Here is an 18,045-nt window from a genome sequence, read left to right on the forward strand (position 1 = left end):
CCTTCCCCACCCCCCCGCCCCGGCCCCGGGTCTTAACACCTCCAAGGTCCGAAGTGGCTGGGAGCGGAGTCCCCCCTTGCTCCGCCGCACCGGGATTTTCAGAGCGCGTTAAAAATCGCTGGCGGTAAAGGCGGTTCCGCGCAGCGCCCGGCGGGGTTTGTGCCCCAAATTTGTCCCCCGGGGGGGTTGGGTGAGCGCACACCCCCGCAGACACCGAGCCGCAGAGCCGGGCTGGGGTGGGCCGAGGTTGCTGCAGCCACCGGCACGACCGGGGTGCGCGTCCCCCCGCGGACCCGGGCCCGGGCCGGGAGCGGGGGCTGCCCCGGTGCCCCCCCGCAAGCTCTGCCCGCCCCCGGTAGGGGCAGCCCCCGGCCTGCTGCTGCCGGGGAGGCCGCCGGCTCCCTGCTCTCCCCTAATGAGCTCCGCTTATGCATTTCCCCATCAACGAATATTCCCCCCGGCGGGGCTGGGGGGTGCCGGGACGTGCTGCCCCGGCTGCCCACCGCCCGTCCCGTCTAACCGGGACTTCACGGGGGTTCGGCCGGTCCCTCCCGGTCCGGGGGACAGCAGGAGGCCGGGGCTGCACGTCGACCACCCCAAATCCTGCCTCCGGCCCCGGAATAACCGTGCCCCGCGGCGGGGTGCGACCCCCGAGCTGCCCGGCCCCGCGAAAGGCCCCTCCGGCTGGGCCCGGCTCCTCCAGCCCCCCGGTACCACCGGGGCCGGTCGTGTCCCCCCGCGATGGTGGGGGTTTAGGGAGGGGGGGCGGCTTATTTTGGCTCCTTGATAACGTTTTGATCAAAAATTCATTAAGAGGCGCTCGGCGCAGCGCCATGAATATTTCAGGGGTTTTGCAAAACAACAAAGTGGGTGTTTGGGGGAGGATACACGGGGGGGAGGGGGGGGTGGGGAGCAGCCCCCGGTGTCCGGCTCGGCCCCGGTTTGCTGCGGCGGCGAGGCAAGGAGGGGCCGGGCACCCCCGTGCTCTCGGGTCTGTGCCCGTGCCCGCTTGCCCCCGGCCCGGGGCTCGTTCCCGTCCCGTTATAAGGCGTGAAAGGGCTCCGGGAGCGGAGACCGGCCCCCAGCTGGAGCGGGCGGCCCGTCCCGTCCCGTCGAGTGGCGGCAGGGACAGGCAGCGCCCAGCCCCCTGAGCCCCGGCCCTGCCCGCGCCCCCAGGGCTGCTCTGCGGGCACGCGTGGCTGGGGGCTCCGAGGGGGCGCATCTCCCCCGCCACCCGTGGCCCGGGACCGCCTCGGTGCTCTCCCGGCGGGGCCAGAGCCGTCTGGGTGGAGGCAGTGGCGAGACCCCCATCCACAGCCGAGATGTCCCCTCGGTAGCACCACAACCCCGAGGGACACGAACCACTAGCCCGCACATCCCCCCCCGGGGCTGGGATGTGACACCACTGCGCTGCTCCACGGCTCTGGGGAGGGGACTGTCCCTCCAACAGCAACCTGTCCACCAGCCCCCCCCGATCTGGGGGTCCACGGCCCCGCAAATAGGGGTGCAGAGCCCTGACAGCACATCCCCTCGGCAGCAGAGGGAGAGGTGCTGGCACCGACTGGGAAACAAAGCCCCACCGGTTCCGCAGCCGCAAGCACTGGAGCCCAGCATCCTCCCGGAGAAGCACAGCCCCCTGCCATGCTGGGCCTGCAGGTAACTGGGCTTTACTGGGGCAGCTCTCTGGCCAGCTGGGAAGGGGACAAGGAGCCATAGAGGTGGGGAGATGGCTCAGACCCCTCCGCTGTGGACCAGGACCCCCGCAGGGTGGATTAGGTGCCAGACAGCAAGCGCAGGTGCTCTGTCTCTTCCCAGTGTCATCCCAATCACTGCCCCCCCCCAACAAAGCTGGGGGTCCCTGGGTGCCACCTTTGGGTCCAGTGCAACGGGGCATCCCACTGTTTCCGCCACGCTGGGGGGATGCTCAGCAGGTAGGCAGGGGCATGGCCAAGGGCAGAGGGTGAGAAGGGCCTCCCTGCAAGACAAAAATGGGGCTGGGGGCACCCCAGGGCCCCCCCCCCCACCCTAGTCACAATGGGGCGTTACTGGACCTGCAGGCGGCCGGGGGGATGCGTTGCTCCAGGCGGCTCCCAGGTCTCCTGCTGCTGCCCTCCGGGTCCCACCAGCCGTTCCCGTGTCCCCACGGTGGGATGCGGAGAGTCTCCCCAGCAGCCCCAGCCCCTCCCCGGGGCTCACCTCGCCCTGACATTTCCTGGCGCTCCTTCCATGCCAGCGGGTTGCCATAGCAAATCTAAATCTTACAAACAAAACGAGGAGAAAAGCCTTATTAGCATATATTCAAATGAGCCATGCAATAATGCAAACCATAAATCATGCAGTCATTGCTATTCAATCAGTGTCTCTTACCCCAGCCCCCACACTTTCACCGGGTGTTTTGCCTCCCCTTGCCATGCAGAAGCCCCTTCCCAGCCCAAGGGTGGCCCGGGAGGGGACCCGCCAGCCAGGGGGGACTGGGCCCAGGCTGGATCCGTCCCTGGGCTGCCACGGCTGCAGACAGCCCCTAATCCTGCCTGGTATTTATGTCACTTGCCGGGCTCTATTAAACGGGGCAAACTCTTCCCAGGATTAATCTTCCGCCCATGTTTTAATCTCGGGGCTCAGCCACCAGTAATCCACCCCCACCCTCCGCGGGAAGGGGCCCAGTTCAGTGCTGGTGAGCAGCCAGTGTGGTGGGACCCTCATCCCTCCCTGATCCCAATCTGGCAGTGCCAAACCCCCCTACCCCAAAACCAGGGGACAATGGGCACTGCCAGACCCTGGTCCCCCCCTCCTTGCCCACCTCTCAGCAGCGTGGCCAGAGCCATGGCCATGGTGATGGCCATGGCTAGCACGTCGCAGGCCCCAGGGGATGCTCCCCCACCCCAGGGAGCAGCAGAAACCCCCGCCCCAGCCCAGCCCTGAGCTATAAGGGACACAGCTCAGCTGGGCCTGTTCCACCCCCCCCCCTTAAACCCCCACTTGCCCCCCTCCCTGTCGATTTTAAGGGTACAGAAGGGGTTTTTCCTCCTCCCACCCGTTGGCAGCACAGGGCTGTGGCACTTGAGACTTTATGACCAGCTTTTTGGGGTCTCCCAGGGGGCCAAGGGGTGGGAGCAGCACAGCTGGGCCCCAGGGACCTGGTCAGAGACAGGGGTGACCCAGCTGTCACCCACCTTGCTGGTGGGTGACCCTGGACAGGTGGCCTGGGGGGGACATTGGGGACAGCAACGCTGAACCAAAGGGAATCAGGGCATGGGCCACTTCTCCCCTTGGGGACATCAATGACCTGCCACCTTGTTAGCCCCCCCGAGGCATGCTGCCTGACCCCAAGAAGCTCACACCAGACACCCCGACACCCCCAGCTCTTTATTGGTGAGAAGATAATAAATAGAAAAGAGCCCCTGGGCCGGGGGAGCAGCACCCACCACCCCCAGCTGCCTCCCTCTGTCCTTCCCTGCTGCCTCGCTGCGGGACCCCAGCAGCCCCCCCCGCCCCGGTTGGGTGCAGGATTAGACCGGGGTGTGCAGGGTTGGACCAGCTGCTGGTGCTCTCAGTCCTGCTGCCACCCCGTGGCACTTGTCAGGCATTCCCGCTCGCTGGGGACATGCCGGTGCAGGGACGGACGGACGGACTGACGGATGGATGGATGGATGGGGATGTACAGCGTCCGGCACTGGACAGGGGAGCGGGGTGGTGCTCCTCGCCCGTGGGGTCCTGGCCTTGCGGGGGGCTGGGGGTCAGAGCTGCAGGGAGGGGGGGCCAGAGCCATGTGGGGGGAACCGGGGTGTGGAGGTGGTTTGCCACCCTGGGGGACCAGGACCCCATGGGAAGCCCTTTGGCACCACTGACTCCCCTGGCAGCATTGCAAAGGGCATGGGGGGCTTCCTGGGGGTCCAAGGATGGGGGAAAAGCGGGGCCTGCTCCCCCAGGCTCTCCCCCCCCCAACTCCACCCTGCACCCCATCAGCCTCGCTATCTCTGCCAAGCGTCCATGGCCTGCGCCCGCCGGGTGGGGATGGGGGCCCGCTGCTCCTCTGCCAGTGGCCGGGGGGGCCCCAGGGGGTAGGGGTACCCCTTGGCATAGTCATCCCGTGGCTGGGGGTCTCCAGGGCCTTGGGAGGCTTCGCTCAGAGAGGCCAGGCTGGCTGGGGGGGGCTGGGGGGTGCCCGAGGGACAGCCCAGCCCTGGGGAGACCCGCTCCGACTTGATGCTGATGGCTTGGTGCTGCGGGGGGGTGCTGGGGGCCGGAGCTGGCTCTTCGCTGGAGACAATCCGGCTGCTGACCCTGGGGTAAGAGGGGAGGAGGAGTGAGGCCGGGTCTCCCTGCATCCCCTGCCGAGGTGCACAGGGTCAGGAGAGGCTGAGAGCATCCCCTGTTCCCTCTCTAGAGGGGCTGAGACCCCCCAAACTCCCCCCACATACCAGCTCTGACCCAGGCAGGCAGCGGGCAGCTGCCCACCCAGCTGCTGGGAGCTTGGTGTGTGATGGGGGGGTGGGGCATGGGGACCAGGTCCCCTGGGAAAATCTGATTGGAAATCGGCTTCACCAACAGCAGCGGGTGGGGGGCATTCTGGGGTGACCACATGTGCCCCAGTTTTGAGGTGAAGCTGGACAGAATCCAGCACAGCGGCTGGTGGGCTGCACCTTGGGTACCAGCAGCACCCATGGCTGGGAGGTGGCACCCATGGGTGCAGAGCTCCCCATGAATGGCCTTATCCCTAACCCGTGCCCCCCTGTCCCCCACTCCGTGGCCGTCACCCATCCTTACCCCAGTGCTGCCATGTCCCGTGGGTGCTGCCACGCTGTGGGGCCGGGCTGCAGGAAGCCAGGGGGTGGCGGGGCCTCGCCAGCCCCAAACTCTGCTGGGCAGGATGCCAAGAGTGAGCAGGAGCTGGGGGGTCCATGTTGTGTCGGGGCCAAGGGGCCAGGACTTACCTGCTTGGGCTGGGGCGAGGAAGGAGAAGCCAGTGAGGCCGTGGCTCGGGACACTGGAGCTGCCCGGGGTGAGCACAGGGCTCAAGGGCTGCAAAGTGGGGTACAGCGGCCGCTGCAGGAAAGCGGGGTGCCCCCTGTCAGGCTTTGTACTGCCATCTCCCTGGGGGCCCCATGATGTAGCATCTCCCCCCCTGCCCCAGCTCCTTCCCCTGCCCCCCAGCAAAGCCCTGCTGCTAGGCTGAGGAAGGGGAGGGGGAGCATATCGGAGGAGCTCCTTGCTGAATTTGGGGAGGGGGCATCTGTGTGGCCCTGGGGACACCAGGCATGGTGACTTGCTGGGAAATGCCTAGCTGCAGGGAGCCGGGGGACACACCCATCACTATCTGCCCTGCTGCCCTCTCCCACAGTGTCACTGCCGGTGACAGGGTGCCCAAGGCCACCAAGCATCCTGCTGGCACCAACCCCCATGGGAACCCCATGGCCAGGGGGTCCAACCCCCTGCCCTGGCATCAGAGGCACCCCAGGGACCCAAAGCCAGCCCACCCCGGGGGGCTACAGATTTGGGGCGGCCTTGCCTCACATGCAGGGGACATGTCCCAGTGATGGGGCCAGTAGCACTGTCCCCACATGCCAGATGGTACCACAGAGCCGGGGTGTCCCCCCTCCATGGCACTCACCGCTGTGCTGCCACCACTCCGGCCACTCGCCAAGCTACCATGGGCTTCGCCACGTCGGCCCTCTGCCCCCAGGTACAGTGGTGGGGGTGTCTTGGTGGCCAGGGCTCGGTTCAGGTTGCCAGCAGAGAAGAGTGGGTAGCCAATACCTGGATGGAGAGAGGACAGAAGTATGCTGGGGATGGCCCTGAGGGATGCGGGGTCCCAGGGGCTCTGGTCCTCGAGGGGATCCCCATGGCTGTGGCTGGTGGCCCCGGTGCCCTTGTCACCACAGGCGGCCGTGCGTGCCTGCACGGTGCCGTGCTCCGGCAAACCCACTTCCTGCACGAGGCCGTCGGCGCACCTGGGCCGCGGTGGCTGCCCCCAACCCCGCGGCAGCCGCACGCTGCGAGCGGAAACGGCGTGCAAAGGCGGTGGCTGGATCCAGCCCTGGGGCCAGCAGGCTGCAAACCTCCCCAGCCAGACCCTACCATGGGGAGCACCCTCACCCCAGCTCCCCACGAGCAGCCGGGACCTCCTGCAGGGCTGTCCAGCATGCCTGAGGCCACCATGCCATCCCCATCCATGGGAATAGGGATGCTGCACACCTGCATCCTGCACTGGGAATATTGCCCGGCTGGCCCCATACCAACTCCCACCCACCTGGGGGATTTCTGCTGGTCAAGCCCCAGCACCATTTTTTCCAGCTGCTTTTCTGCTGCGTGGCCCTGGAGGCACCCAAGTCCCTGTCACCACCCAATGTCTGCCGTCCAGCTGGGCAGGATGAGCCCCTCAGGCCAGCTCTGAGCTGTGCCACACGCGAGGGAGCTGTGGATGCAGGGTGTGGGGGCCAGCTGGGTGCTGGGTGCTGGCAGGGTGCAGGAAGCAGCTGGAGGGAGGCAGGCAACGGTGTTTCCACAGCTGCAGTGGCACTACCTGCCCACGCACCCGCCCCAGCCCCGCTCCCGGTAAGTCCCCGTGAGATGCTGCGAGAAGAGCTTTGCATGCGGCTCCTGGCTGGGAAAATCCCCGCGGGGCCAGTGAGGACATGGTGCCCACAGTAAGGACAGGGTGCCCATGGAGAGGATGGAGTACCCACGGTGAGGACAGGGTGCCCACGGTGAGGACAGGGTGCTCATGGCAGTGACCTTCTCCCCAGCAGCCGGCTCCCTGCAGCACCCCTGCATGATGTGTCCGAGCCTACCTGGGGGCAGTGGCCCTGGTGAGCGTCCTGGTGGCTTTGGTGCTGTTGGCTTGAAGGTGGGTGGGCGGCCCTGGCCCTGAGGGGAGCTGCTGGCGCTGCCCAGGGCTGTGTCGGTGGCTGGTGGGGAGCTGCCGTAGGCTGCCTCGGGCAGGGGCACTGGGCTCTGCAGGGCAAAGCGGAGGTCAGGGACAGGGAGGGGATGGAGACCCTCGGGGACCCCCCACACCACGGGACACCCGTGACTCACATAAAACTTGGGCCGTGCCACCGACAGGTCCATGCCCTCGCTCAGCCTTCGCGCCTTCTCCCCAGGATCAGGCCCCTCATCCAGCTCCAGCTCATGGCTCTCCAGCCCCAGCCCCTTGCGCTTCAGCGTCTGCGGGGAGCAGGATGGTGAAGAGGGTCCTGCACCCACCCTGAGCCCCCCTGGCCACCCTGCGCCGCTACCTCAAGGATGTCGGAGTTGGTGCGGCTCTCGTGGGGCTCACTGTACTCCGTGTACTTGAGCAGCACCTTGTCCATGTCGGTGCTGGCATACTGGAAGAGGCGGTTGGTGCTGTTGAAGATGATGAGGGCGATCTCGCAGTCGCACAGGACGCTCAGCTCGTACGCCTTCTTCATCAGCCCAAATTTCCGCTTGGTGAAGGTCACCTGCAGAGCGGGGAGGGGGGATGGGATGCTGTCGTCAGGCTCCAAACCCTCCTCCTGGGTCCCCAACCCCCCCTGGTTCCAGAGGACCCAACACCCTGGAACAAGGACCAGGAAGGTGGGAGCAGAGCAGCTTTGCCTCCCTTGGTGGCCTCATGGCTCCCCATCCCCCTTGTCCCCACCTCACCCCCGAGCGGCTCCTACCTGACGGTTCCGCTGATCCAGTATTCGGCTGATCTGTATTTTTTTCCGGCCCATTTTCACCTTCTACACTTGAGGGTGGGCTGGAAGAGACCAAGAAGCCCCTGAGCCCCTGCAACCCGGGGCCGGCCCAAGCAAGGATCCACCCCGGCACCGCACGCATCTCCTCACCCCTCCAGCTGCCAAAAGTCACTTTTGCTGAAAAAAAAAAGTTTTCGGAGGAAGTTCCAGCATTTTTTTTTTATCAGCAAAGACAGTGGCAAACTGAAAAATGAAAAAAGAAATAAAAATTGGGAAATTCTGCTGGGGCAGGGGGGGGTAAATCTTCTTAGCCAGTTCTGCCACCCCGGCTCCATCACCCCCACCCCGGCCCCAGGGACGCGAGCACCTGCTGGCTGGAAAGCCACCGTGCCACGATGCCAGGTCCCTCGCCGGGAGCACAGGATCAGCCTTTGCATCCCCAAACGCACACCCGAAGCTGCGGGAGCTGCTCCAACCCTGTCCCGTGCACTGATGGGGTCCGTCGGATGGGGAGGGCGGTTATAAGGGAGGCCGGGCTGGCTGCGGGGAGGGTCCATAAAACAAAAGGGCTGGTTTTAGGTTCACTTTTTTAATTTTTTTTTGTCTAACATGAACAGACTAAATTTGACCTCCGCCATTCGCAGGTCAGGAAGTGGCTGTATGAGGAGACAGCAAAGCGAAACCACCCACCTCTTTAAGCCACGTGAGCTAGTGGTGGGAAGGACGAGGGGTCTGTCTGGGGACCCCACATCCCACTGCGGTTGCAGGGTGCCAGCACCCATCGCGGCCTGATGCTGGGCTGTGACACCCCCCGTGACATCCCCTTGTTGTTGCCGGGACCCAACTCTTGCTCTTCTTGCTGTCACCCAGCACCAGTCACCCCAAAACCCCTCTGGAATGCGCTGGTGCCACCACAGTCTGGTGCAGAGCCATGGGTAGCATCAAGACGCTCCCAACGGGACCCTCGCACCCAGCCTCACACAAACTGGTGTGCCAGTTTGGGTGCAGACTTGGCCCAGCTCGGTCCTTGCTGTCCCCAAGCCATGGCCATAGGGCAAGAGCTAAGCTAGGAAGCCAGTGGGGCTGGGAGCTCTGTGTTGTGGTTCCCTGGGGATGGCAGGCACCACAGGAGGCCCCCAAGCCCATCCAGCAGCACCCCCCCCATCACAGGGATGCACCCTGGGGGTGCAGGTTGGGGACTGGCCAACCATTTTGCTCCCCCAATGCCCCAGCTTGTCCCGCTTCCCCCTCTCAAGCACGTTGCCATTTACCATCTTGCTCAGCTGCTATATTTAGCTGATCAAAACTAATTTTAATTTATGGAAGGAAATTGCGCTGCCGTTCCCACGGTCCTGCTGCCACCCTGTGTCCCGGGGCCCACGCATGACACCAAGGTACAGGGGGTGCCGAGACCACCCCAGCTCCACCGGAAAAAGCCAGCAATTCCCTGGTGACAAAGCAGAGGTTTTCCCAACGATTGTCACTGCTTATGCAGGGCCGGGGATGTTCCTGCCATCCCAGCGCTGACACCTGTGGCGCGGCATCGGGCCAGGGCATACCTGGGGCTGCCCAGAGGGGTCAGCTCTTGCCTACCCCCATCCCATGGTCTTCAATTTGGGGTGCAGAAACAGGAGCTGTTCCACAAGGGGCTGTGGCTCACAGCTGGGTTTGGCCTGTTGGGGTCAGAGGATGCTCGCCCAGCTGTGGGTCCCCGCATAGCTTCACCCTGAGACGGGTTTTAAAGGCTGCAGGGGGCTGGGGGTGAAAGACATGTCCCCCCATCTGCAGCAGGGACACAAAATGCTGCCAAGTGGCCTCTCAGCTGGAGCCAGCACCCCCAGCTCCTTGGGTGCTGTGGCACCACAATGCCCTGCTCTAGCACCCCCGTTTCCAGATGTATGGGAAGTGCAGAGGGAGATGGGCCCTATGCCGGGACTGATCGTGCAAGCCCAATGCCTGGCTCTCTGTCCTCCCCTCCTTGCTGCTCCAGGGCAGGCGACAGGGGACAGCAGCCATCCCCAGGTACCAGCACAGCTCTGCACCCCAGAAAGCTGCATCTGCCTGTCCACCCAGGCAGGGTGCTCTGGGAGTACCAGCACCCATGGGACAATGCTGCAGGGGTCCTGGGGGGTACTGGCACCCACAGGGTGATGCCATTGGGGTCCTGGGGGGTATGGCACCCACGAGGCAATGCTGTGGGGATTTGGGGTGGGTACTGGCACCCAACAGGGTGATACTGTGGGGGTCCTGGTGGGTACTGGTACCCACGAGGCAATGCTGTCAGGGTCTGGGGTGGGTCCTGGCACCCACAGGGGGAGGCTGCAGGGGTCCTGGAGGGTACGGGAACCCACAGGGAGATGCCATGGGGGCTCTGATGAGGTGCCAGCACCCACAGGGTGATGCTGTGGGGTCTGGGGAGGGTACTGGCACCCACAGTGGGATGCCGTGGGGGTCCTGGCACCCACAGGAGGATGCCGTGGGGGTCCTGAAGGGGTACTGGCACCCACAGGGGGACACTGCAGGGGTCCTGGGAGGGTACTGGTACCCACAAGGTGATGCTGTGAGAGTCCCAGGGGGGTACCGGCACCCACAGGGTGATGCTGCAGGGGGGGGGGCAGCCCAGAATAGCAGGCCGGGGTGGAAGGCAAGAGGAAGCAGCCGCCACAGCACCGTCAGGCCGAGGGAGCTGGGGACCCACCGTGGCCAGACTCAACGACACACTCACCATGGGCTGGGCTGGCCGTGGGGCGGCTCGTCCCGCACAGGGGAAACCGTCTGAGGCCTCGTGCAACACACAGGGTGGTTTCATCAGCCACCTCCATCAGCAGCTCATTATAGCTCCACTCCTCCTGGGGCATCGCCTCGCTGCCCAGCCACCGCCGGCTATGTGGGACCCGCGGGGACATGTGCAGCCTCGGTCAGGCCACCGCTGCCACCGGCACCATGCCACGTGCCAGGGTCTTGCAGGATGGGTGCAGGGTTCGCAGGGCAGGGGAGGGATGCTGGCTGGAAGGAGGGTATGAGGTATCATGGCTTGCTGTTTTCATGAGTCCTGGTGCCTCAACCACCGCAGTGCGGCAGGGCACCGGCGCTCAGCTCCCCCCGGACAGGTATTAAGGGCTGGGAGTGGAGGGGGGGACTTTTACGCTGGATTTTAATTGCTGTGCCAGGCGATAAGGCGATAAGCAGCATTATGGCTGCAGGCGATTATTGCAGCTGGCGGTGATGGGCACAATGGGGTGGCTCTGCCCAGCGTTGCCACCTCCATCCCCTGCTCCGGCAAGGTGGCATCTCCCACCTTGTCCCCACAGACAGGGACAGCATCGAGCGAGCAGCCTGACTCCTGTCAGGGTCTGGCAAGGGTGCGTAGCTGGGGACCCCCAAGCAGGAGGGAGCAGGACTGGGATGCTGGCCCTGGAGGAACCTCGCAGCCCCTTGTTGCGTTAGTCTCCACCAGGTCCCACCTCACACAAACAGCTCCTTGTTAGCATCGCTGTGATGGGAACTGATGACATGGCCCTGCCGCAGGGATGAAGCACCCTTCAGCATTGTCATTACTGATGAGGCCAACAAAACCCACCGAAAGCAAAGCTCTCAAACCTTCCAAACCTTTCCGAGAGGAGACGCTTTCCCTGCCCGCGCTGGGCAGGGGCTCCCGTGCTGCCTGGCATCCCGCCGGCCTCCGCTCCCTCCCACGCGTGCTTATCTTTAGCCTGGGCTCTCTGCTCGCTCGCACGCACCGGGCTCGCTTCCACACCCAGGCACAGCCCCTCGCCCCGCCGCCCCTTCGCCAGCCCCTCACGCTGGCCCCTGGGCTGCAGCACGGTTTATAATGAACTCGCCGGATCCTGTACATCTTTAAGGGTCATTTGCATCACGCCCGAGCACGTAAACTCCCTATCCCAGCTCCTAATTAGCACGCTGAGGTGAAACGAACCCCTCGAGAGCGACGTGTTTTTCTATGTGCCGCAGCCCTGGCACGGTGTGGGACACTCGGTGCGGTACTGGGGGGTCCCAGTGCTGCCTTTGACACCTTTACATCCTTTACATCCCTTAATCAGCCCAGAAATGTTAAATCCACCGAGTTTATCCTAAAGTCAAAGCGGGTGGGTTATGAGGGGAGCACCCGGACCCTGGGGTGGCGGAAGCTGCTCTGGGATCTGGGCAGTCCCCTAATAACCCCAGGTCAGAGTCTCACAGCTCCCCAGGGTTTCATCCTCCCACCTCTCCCATCCCCATGGGACAAAGTAGCATTGACGTAGAAACTGGGGGAAAAGGCCATTTTCACCAGCTTATTGGGATTTTGCTGCAAATCTGAAAGCTGGGGGTGGCTGAGTAGAAGGGGGGGGGGGCGGGAAGAAGCCAGCAAGTACCCACTGTTGGCATTCGTCAGCTTTCAACAAGTGTTTTGTTGGAGAAAATTATTAAAGTGGGAGAAAGGGTTTCCATCTCATTTTTTACAGGGAGAAGAAGTGAGCTTGGCCGGGAGGGGAAAATCTGAGCCAGGAGCAGTGAAATCCCAGGGGAGGAAAGGCCAGATCCTGCATCGCTGGGACCGGGGTGGGCATGGGCTTAAAACAGGGCTTTAAGGACCACCCGTCATGGGGAGACACAGTGCTGTGACCACCATGGGCCGCATCCATCCCTGGCTGGGGATATGGCCCTGGATCTCACTGGTCCCAGGGGAACAGCAGAGCGGGGGCCTCACGGTGTGAGCAGCATCCCAAGCCCGGCATAGGGAAAAGTCAAAGTTGACCGGGGTTTCTGCTGGCGGTTGACAGGCCCTTCTGCTTTTTATAGGTTGTTTAAACAACTAACCAGTACAAACCAGAGTGGGGTTGGCAGCGCGGGAAGGGGAGTGGGGAAGGCAGAAGGAGCCTTCTGGGAAGCAGGGGAAAGGAGAGCCTGTCGGGGATGGGGTGCTGCGGGGGCTTGAGGACCACTGGGGTGCTGAGGGCACATCAAGGCACTGAGGACAAGGTGGCTGCCTCTGCTAACCACCTTCCTCCATCTCACAAGCATCACCCCAGCACCCAGCGAAATCCCTGGGGGCAATTATAATTCATCTATTCACCCCCATCCCAGCACGGGGCCCAGCCATGGCATTGCCCTGTGCCCCCCCCAGAGCCAAATCCAGGCTTCAGCTGGGCTCCAGGGGACCCAGCCACCATCCATCCCATCCTGGCTCCATCCCGCTTGGGGTGACACAGACTGAAAGTCCCGGCAGCACCCGGCACTGCCACGGCCCGGTGCTGCTGGGTGAAGGGCGGCAATGGGTGGAGGCTTTTCGGTTCCAGAATGACTGTGTGGAGGGAGGAAAGATTGAAACATCCCCCAAAAATGAGGCAGCTCTTGCCCTTGGGAAGATGGACAGACACACAGACCCCCGCTGTGGCCCAGACCAGCTTTTTTGCTTGTCAGCAACACGCCTGGCAGCAACCAAGGGAAGAAACATGCTGTTCCCATGGGGCTGGGCTGCCCCACACTGCAGCTGGGCATTAATATGGGAAATGATGCTCGCTTGCTGCTGGAGGGTTTGCTGGGGGCTGTCAGAAGTTGCTGGTGGCTGGCCTGAGCCCATCCCCGTGGCATTAGGGCTGCGTGGCTTACAAGCCTGGTTTGCTCCTGGACAATCCTCCTGTAATTCTTGTGAAGAGGAGGGAAATTCAAGGGTCTTAAATACATTCATTCCCCCCGTCCCGATCTTTCGGGGCTCCCCCATGGCAGCATGCCATGCTGGACTCTCCAGTCCCCTTGCTGCCAGGATGCTTCTCCCAGGTGTCAGCAGGAATTCTCATCCCCTTGCACCACGCAGTTTCCCTACCCCGCTTTCCTTCCCTGCTGTTGGGCTGACGGGCTCTCAGCACCAAAGTATCATCAGTGCCCCAGGTTCAGAGGCAAGTGGGAACATTTGACATCCTAAACCAAACCTGAGGCCTGCATCTACACCCCAAATCCCCCTCCCGCTCCCCGAGCTGCCACAGGTTTCCCCCCACACGTCACCCACGTGTGATATGTCCAGCTGGCAGCCAGGAACATGGAAAAGGGCCGGGATCTGGCTCCCCAGCCGGGTCACCCACGCTCCCTTCCCAACTGGTACCCAATGCCCCAAGGGATGCGAGTGGACCAAGGGGGCACAACCCATCCTCTCCCCGGCGCAGATCCTGCCTTTCAGCTCATCCACCAGCTGCCATGTTAATTCATTATCTGCAAAACCCCATCTCCAGAGCCAGCAGCTCTGGGAAACTTTCTCTCATTAAAAGAGTAAAGCCCCAGGGACAGGGACTCGCTGGCAATCGGCTGAGCGGGCAGGAGGATCCGGCACAGGATCCACCTGGCTCTTGCCACAGGGACCACGATGGAGGGAGACTCAGTGCACGGGACACGCTGGAGATGCGCTGCGCTGGCAAGAGCCGTGGACAGGTCACATCCCCACCCAGGTGCCGTAAGGAACCGGCTGCAATTTAGCTGCCAGCCCGGCGTGACACCCCAGTGAAGCTACAGCGACATCAGGCCCCGGCCCTGTGGTGGAGTGTCCCGGTGCTGCGTCACAACTTACTCCACGTCGAGCCAACAGCCCGGCGGCGCCGTGCCTCAGTTTCCCCCCTGCGCAGCGGGCTCAGCCCCAGCACCCCGGGGGCTCGGCGGGCCCGGGGGCGGAGGGGAGGCGCCCGGGGGGGCCGGGGCAGGGCGGCTGCCATCCAGGCTGCACTTTTGGGTTAAACCCGGGCGTTCCTCCCTGCACAGACACGAGTAAAAATAACCGCCCCGAGCGCGGCGCAAACCACAGGCTTTTTATAGCCCGCCATCCCTAGACGGCGGGGCGGGGGCCGGGGCTCCGCCGGGGCCAGGCCAGCCCGTGGGGCGCCGGGCCGGCCGCACCGGCACCTCCCCGGGCCGGCCCCGCTCCCCCAGCCCGTGCGCCCCGACGGCGCGGCCGCCCGCCTGTCTGGGGCCTCCCGCCGCAGAGGGAAGCCCCGGCGGGGCAGAGGGACGGGTCGTGGAGAGCGCGGCTGCCACTGCCCCCGCCCCACTCCCCCCTCCCCCATCCGGTAGCGGCGACACCGGAGCGTGGCTGAGCCCCGGTGAGCCCGGGACCCTTCTCCCCACCCCGGGACACACACCTGGACACCGGCTCTTCCTCCTCGGCAACTCCCCGCCGGGTCGGCCGCCCGTGCCCGGCACTGTCAGCGCAGCCGGCCCGGCCCTGGTGCGGCCCCGCCGCTGTCCGGTCCCGGTGCCGGTGCCGGTCCGGTGCCGGTGCGCGTCCCCGAAGCAGCGCGCTGCCCGCCGCCTGCCCGAGCCGCGCCGGCAACATTTGCATAGCACCGCCCACCCCGCCGAGATATTTGCATAGCGCTGCCGGGCTCGCGCACCATTGGCTACCACCACAGGATTGGTTTGCATAGCCCCACCTCTGCCGGGAAGAGGGGCGGGGCGGAGTTGAAGGGGCGGGGTGGGAGAGCCAGGGGGCTGGGGGACCCGGAGGGGCGGGATAGGGGTGAGGCTGGGGGGGTAGGATGGGGGTCCTGGGGGAGCCGGATGGAGGTGAGGCTAGGGGCGCTGGAATAAGGGATTTGGCAGGGGAGGACATGGGTGAGTTTGTGGAAATTTGGGGGGCTGGGATGGGGGTGAAGTTTGGGGCGTCCCAGGGGATGCTGTGCCCTTGCCCGTGGGGTCAGTCTGGGGCTGAGATAGAGAGGTCCTGGGTGCAGGTTCAGGGCCAGGCTCTGGGTTTGGTCCATGCCAGATGCCCGGGGCCCCCCTCTTGGTTTCAGGGCACCCCCTCAGCACTGCCAACCCCTTTGGCCCCAGGGTTGGGGGCTGCTGCGCCCCCCCCCCCGCCCCCCCCCCCCCCATCCCCAGGGTCACTGAGCAAAACCACAGCACAAACACCTCATCAGCTCGAAACCACTTTGCAGCTCTGGAAGGAGACTCCCAACGTGCTCCCTCTTTATTTTTGTAAATGAAGTGACCTGTGCCGGGGGGGCTGCCCTGTGCTCCTGCCACCAGCTTGTCCCCGTGCTGCGAGCAAGGCCACCCCACAGTGGGTGGCCCTGGGACCCCACGCGGGGGCCCCTCAACCACGGTGACATAACACAAGGGAGGCTGTGAGGACGTGCTAGGGACACCGAGCGAAACCGCTGTGGGCAGCTCGTTCGTTGCCAGTGACCTTGCAGCTCATTGCCTGCTTGCACCAAACCCCAACATCGACGTGTCCCCCCTCCCGGCACAGAGCAGGGGGGACAGGCCCTGGTGGCACCTGGGGACAATCCAGTGCTGTGATTTCCTGGCACTGTCCCCACTCCCAGCCTGGGGAAGGTGACAGAAACCTGCTTTGCATCAGAGCATCTCGAGTGGGGACTGGAGGATGCAGGTGGGTGTGGATCCTGCAGCTCGAAGCCGGTGGGGATGACCTGGGGCAGAGGCTGCAGAGCAAGGAGAGGCAGAGCTGCCTGTTACACGGTGACAGACCCCCGGGCAGCCCGGGTCTGACAGAGGGGAGTACCAAAGCGGAGCTGGGAGTCAACGTTTCGGCTGGATTAACCGGGCTGAGGTGTGCCACCCCAGGGAGGGCAGAACCTGAGCTCTGGGGATGCTGATGTGCCCTGGCTTGGTGTCCAGGTCCAAACCTGACTCCAAAATCAGCCCTGGAGAAGGCACTGCCCAATTCCCACCCCCACTCACGTTCTGTCCTTGTGTGACCTCCGCATGGGCAAAGCCAGGGTGCAGCCGTGGGGACAAGCGTGACACCGTACCCTGCCCCGGCTCCCCCAGGCCTGCAATTTTCCAGGCATCCCCCGGGTGGATGCTGGGTGCTGTGGGGTGGGTGGCCATGCTGGGGGTCCTGCTCCCTCCAGCCGTGGCGGGGAGGTGAAGGGCTGTCTGGGTGAGCTGCTTGGTGCAGGGTTCCCGCGGGGAGCACACCGTGCTGCTGTAAGCAGCAAGGGGGAACTGATGCAGTTCCCAAGCTCCCGTTAACAGAAGCAGAGCTACCAGGCAGCAGGTGGGAAAGGGGTTATCAAGGGCTTTTTTTTCCCCAGAAAAATCAGCTCCTATGCCAGCCCCATCATGGGACACATCCTTCCACCCTGGCCATACTGGGGGTCCAGTCCCTGCCCCAGCGGGTTCGGGAAGAGGGGCTGGAGGGATGGGGACTCTGGCTGAGGCTTTCAGTGCAGGCTGTGCTGGTGGAAAGGACACGACATCTTTCTTGGAACTGCTTTTAAAGCTCATGATTTATAGAGGGCTTCAGAGTGCAATTAGCAGACTGTTAATTAGCCCTGCTCGTAATCTTAATTGATCCTGAAGAGGAGACGGGAGGGAAAGCAGAAGCATAAAGCATTGGCAGAGTGGCATCCCAGCAGCCACACAGTCTGAGGCGACGTGTCCAGATGCTCAGTCCTGCCACAGGCCAGGGTTTGGGGACACGTAGGGTGGCCCTTTGCCTGCCTGGGGCGTGGGAACTCCCTGCCCTGTCCCCCCGCAGTCACCTCGGGTTGCCCAGGGGCTGGACCTGGCTAAGAGCAGCTTCCAGCCATGGTGACTGAACCCCTTCTTTGGGCGCAGGGGCTGCCTGGACCCCCTGGGTGAGGGGCTGCCTGGGCTGGCCTCTGCTGCCAGCTCCAGGTCCACAGCTTGAAAGCTTTGAGCTCCTTCTTGAGGCTCTTCCTGCCCCCAAATCCTGGGGTTTTTGGGGAGCCTGAGTTGCTGGATGTCCTGGGCTAGTGCTCTGCACCCCGAGAGACACAGCCCATAGGACACAACGGAGCCCCGACACTCTCCTGGCCATAGGGAGGGGACAGACACTGTCACTGGGAGCCAGTTTGGAGACTGGGCCAAGTGCCAGCGACACGGGCGCAGGGACCGACATCCCCTCCCCAGCCAAAAATGCAAGCGGGGCTGGAAACAATCCGGGAGCCAAACCTGCGCCGCCTGCCAAGGCCAACACACCAGCTTTCAAAATAGCCCATGTCCCGCGTGGCCCGGCTGGAGCAGGGTGCCAGGGGAACCACCCACGCGGGACGGGAAGGCCGGCAGCACCGCGGCGGGCAGCACTCCTCCACCAGACGGAAAGGTCACCCCATCCGGATCCCACAGCCAGGCTTGGGCACCGGCCCAGGCGCTGATGACACCAGGCTGGAGGAGTCAGCGTTGCACCCGGTCCCCTGGCCTGGCGCTGGCGGGATGCCCGGGATGTGCACCAAGAGGCCTGACCCCAACGTCCCCTTGTCTCATACACAGTGAAAATTGTGTGCCGGGGGGTGTGGGTTTAGGTGGGGAAACTCTGCCTCAGTTTCCCCACTGCTCCCAAGGCGCAAGGTCTTTCTGAAAGTAACAGGTAACCTGTAGAGTGAGTTTTCCTGAATTAATCCTCCTTGAA

At 64.1% G+C, this 18,045-nt stretch overlaps 2 protein-coding genes across 5 annotated transcripts; both read right to left on the reverse strand.

Annotated features, from left to right (window-relative positions):
* Positions 1 to 2,708, reverse strand: LOC129784507 (collagen alpha-1(I) chain-like). Of its 2 annotated transcripts, XM_055804815.1 has the most exons (3): positions 2,368 to 2,708; positions 2,197 to 2,257; positions 1 to 1,994 (listed from the first exon to the last, which is right to left on the reverse strand). In XM_055804815.1, the coding sequence occupies exon 3, from the start codon at positions 1,892 to 1,894 to the stop codon at positions 413 to 415; it is 1,482 nt and encodes a 493-aa protein (XP_055660790.1). In that variant the 5' UTR covers positions 1,895 to 1,994; positions 2,197 to 2,257; positions 2,368 to 2,708; the 3' UTR covers positions 1 to 412. The 2 variants fall into 2 exon arrangements, with proteins under 2 accessions (XP_055660790.1, XP_055660789.1); XM_055804814.1 differs by having other exon boundaries at positions 1 to 2,257; positions 2,368 to 2,706.
* Positions 2,709 to 3,012: 304 nt separating this feature from the next.
* On the reverse strand, positions 3,013 to 14,966 carry MEF2B (myocyte enhancer factor 2B). Of its 3 annotated transcripts, XM_055804830.1 has the most exons (10): positions 14,786 to 14,966; positions 8,029 to 8,201; positions 7,644 to 7,723; positions 7,239 to 7,442; positions 7,039 to 7,167; positions 6,792 to 6,954; positions 5,612 to 5,757; positions 4,935 to 5,046; positions 4,768 to 4,861; positions 3,013 to 4,284 (listed from the first exon to the last, which is right to left on the reverse strand). In XM_055804830.1, exons 3-10 carry the CDS (start codon positions 7,695 to 7,697, stop codon positions 3,972 to 3,974), a joined length of 1,215 nt encoding a protein of 404 aa, XP_055660805.1. In that variant the 5' UTR covers positions 7,698 to 7,723; positions 8,029 to 8,201; positions 14,786 to 14,966; the 3' UTR covers positions 3,013 to 3,971. The 3 variants fall into 3 exon arrangements, with proteins under 3 accessions (XP_055660805.1, XP_055660804.1, XP_055660806.1); XM_055804829.1 differs by lacking the exon at positions 8,029 to 8,201 and having other exon boundaries at positions 3,014 to 4,284; XM_055804831.1 differs by lacking the exon at positions 8,029 to 8,201 and having other exon boundaries at positions 3,015 to 4,284; positions 4,768 to 4,858.
* Between the last annotated feature and the right edge of the window lie 3,079 nt (positions 14,967 to 18,045).

This window comes from Falco peregrinus, chromosome 5, assembly GCF_023634155.1.
Source record: "Falco peregrinus isolate bFalPer1 chromosome 5, bFalPer1.pri, whole genome shotgun sequence".
Taxonomy (NCBI): Eukaryota; Metazoa; Chordata; class Aves; order Falconiformes; family Falconidae; genus Falco; species Falco peregrinus.

Excerpts from the sequence above, each read along its gene's own strand:
- LOC129784507 (XM_055804815.1), bottom strand. The coding sequence starts at position 1,894 with ATGCCCCGTTGCACTGGACCCAAAGGTGGCACCCAGGGACCCCCAGCT.
- MEF2B (XM_055804830.1), bottom strand. The coding sequence starts at position 7,697 with ATGGGCCGGAAAAAAATACAGATCAGCCGAATACTGGATCAGCGGAAC. Across the intron at positions 6,955-7,038 it reads TGGCACGGCCCAAGTTTTAT|AGCCCAGTGCCCCTGCCCGA; the intron begins GTGAGTCACGGG and ends TTTGCCCTGCAG. Across the intron at positions 4,862-4,934 it reads CCTCGCCCCAGCCCAAGCAG|CAGAGTTTGGGGCTGGCGAG; the intron begins GTAAGTCCTGGC and ends CATCCTGCCCAG.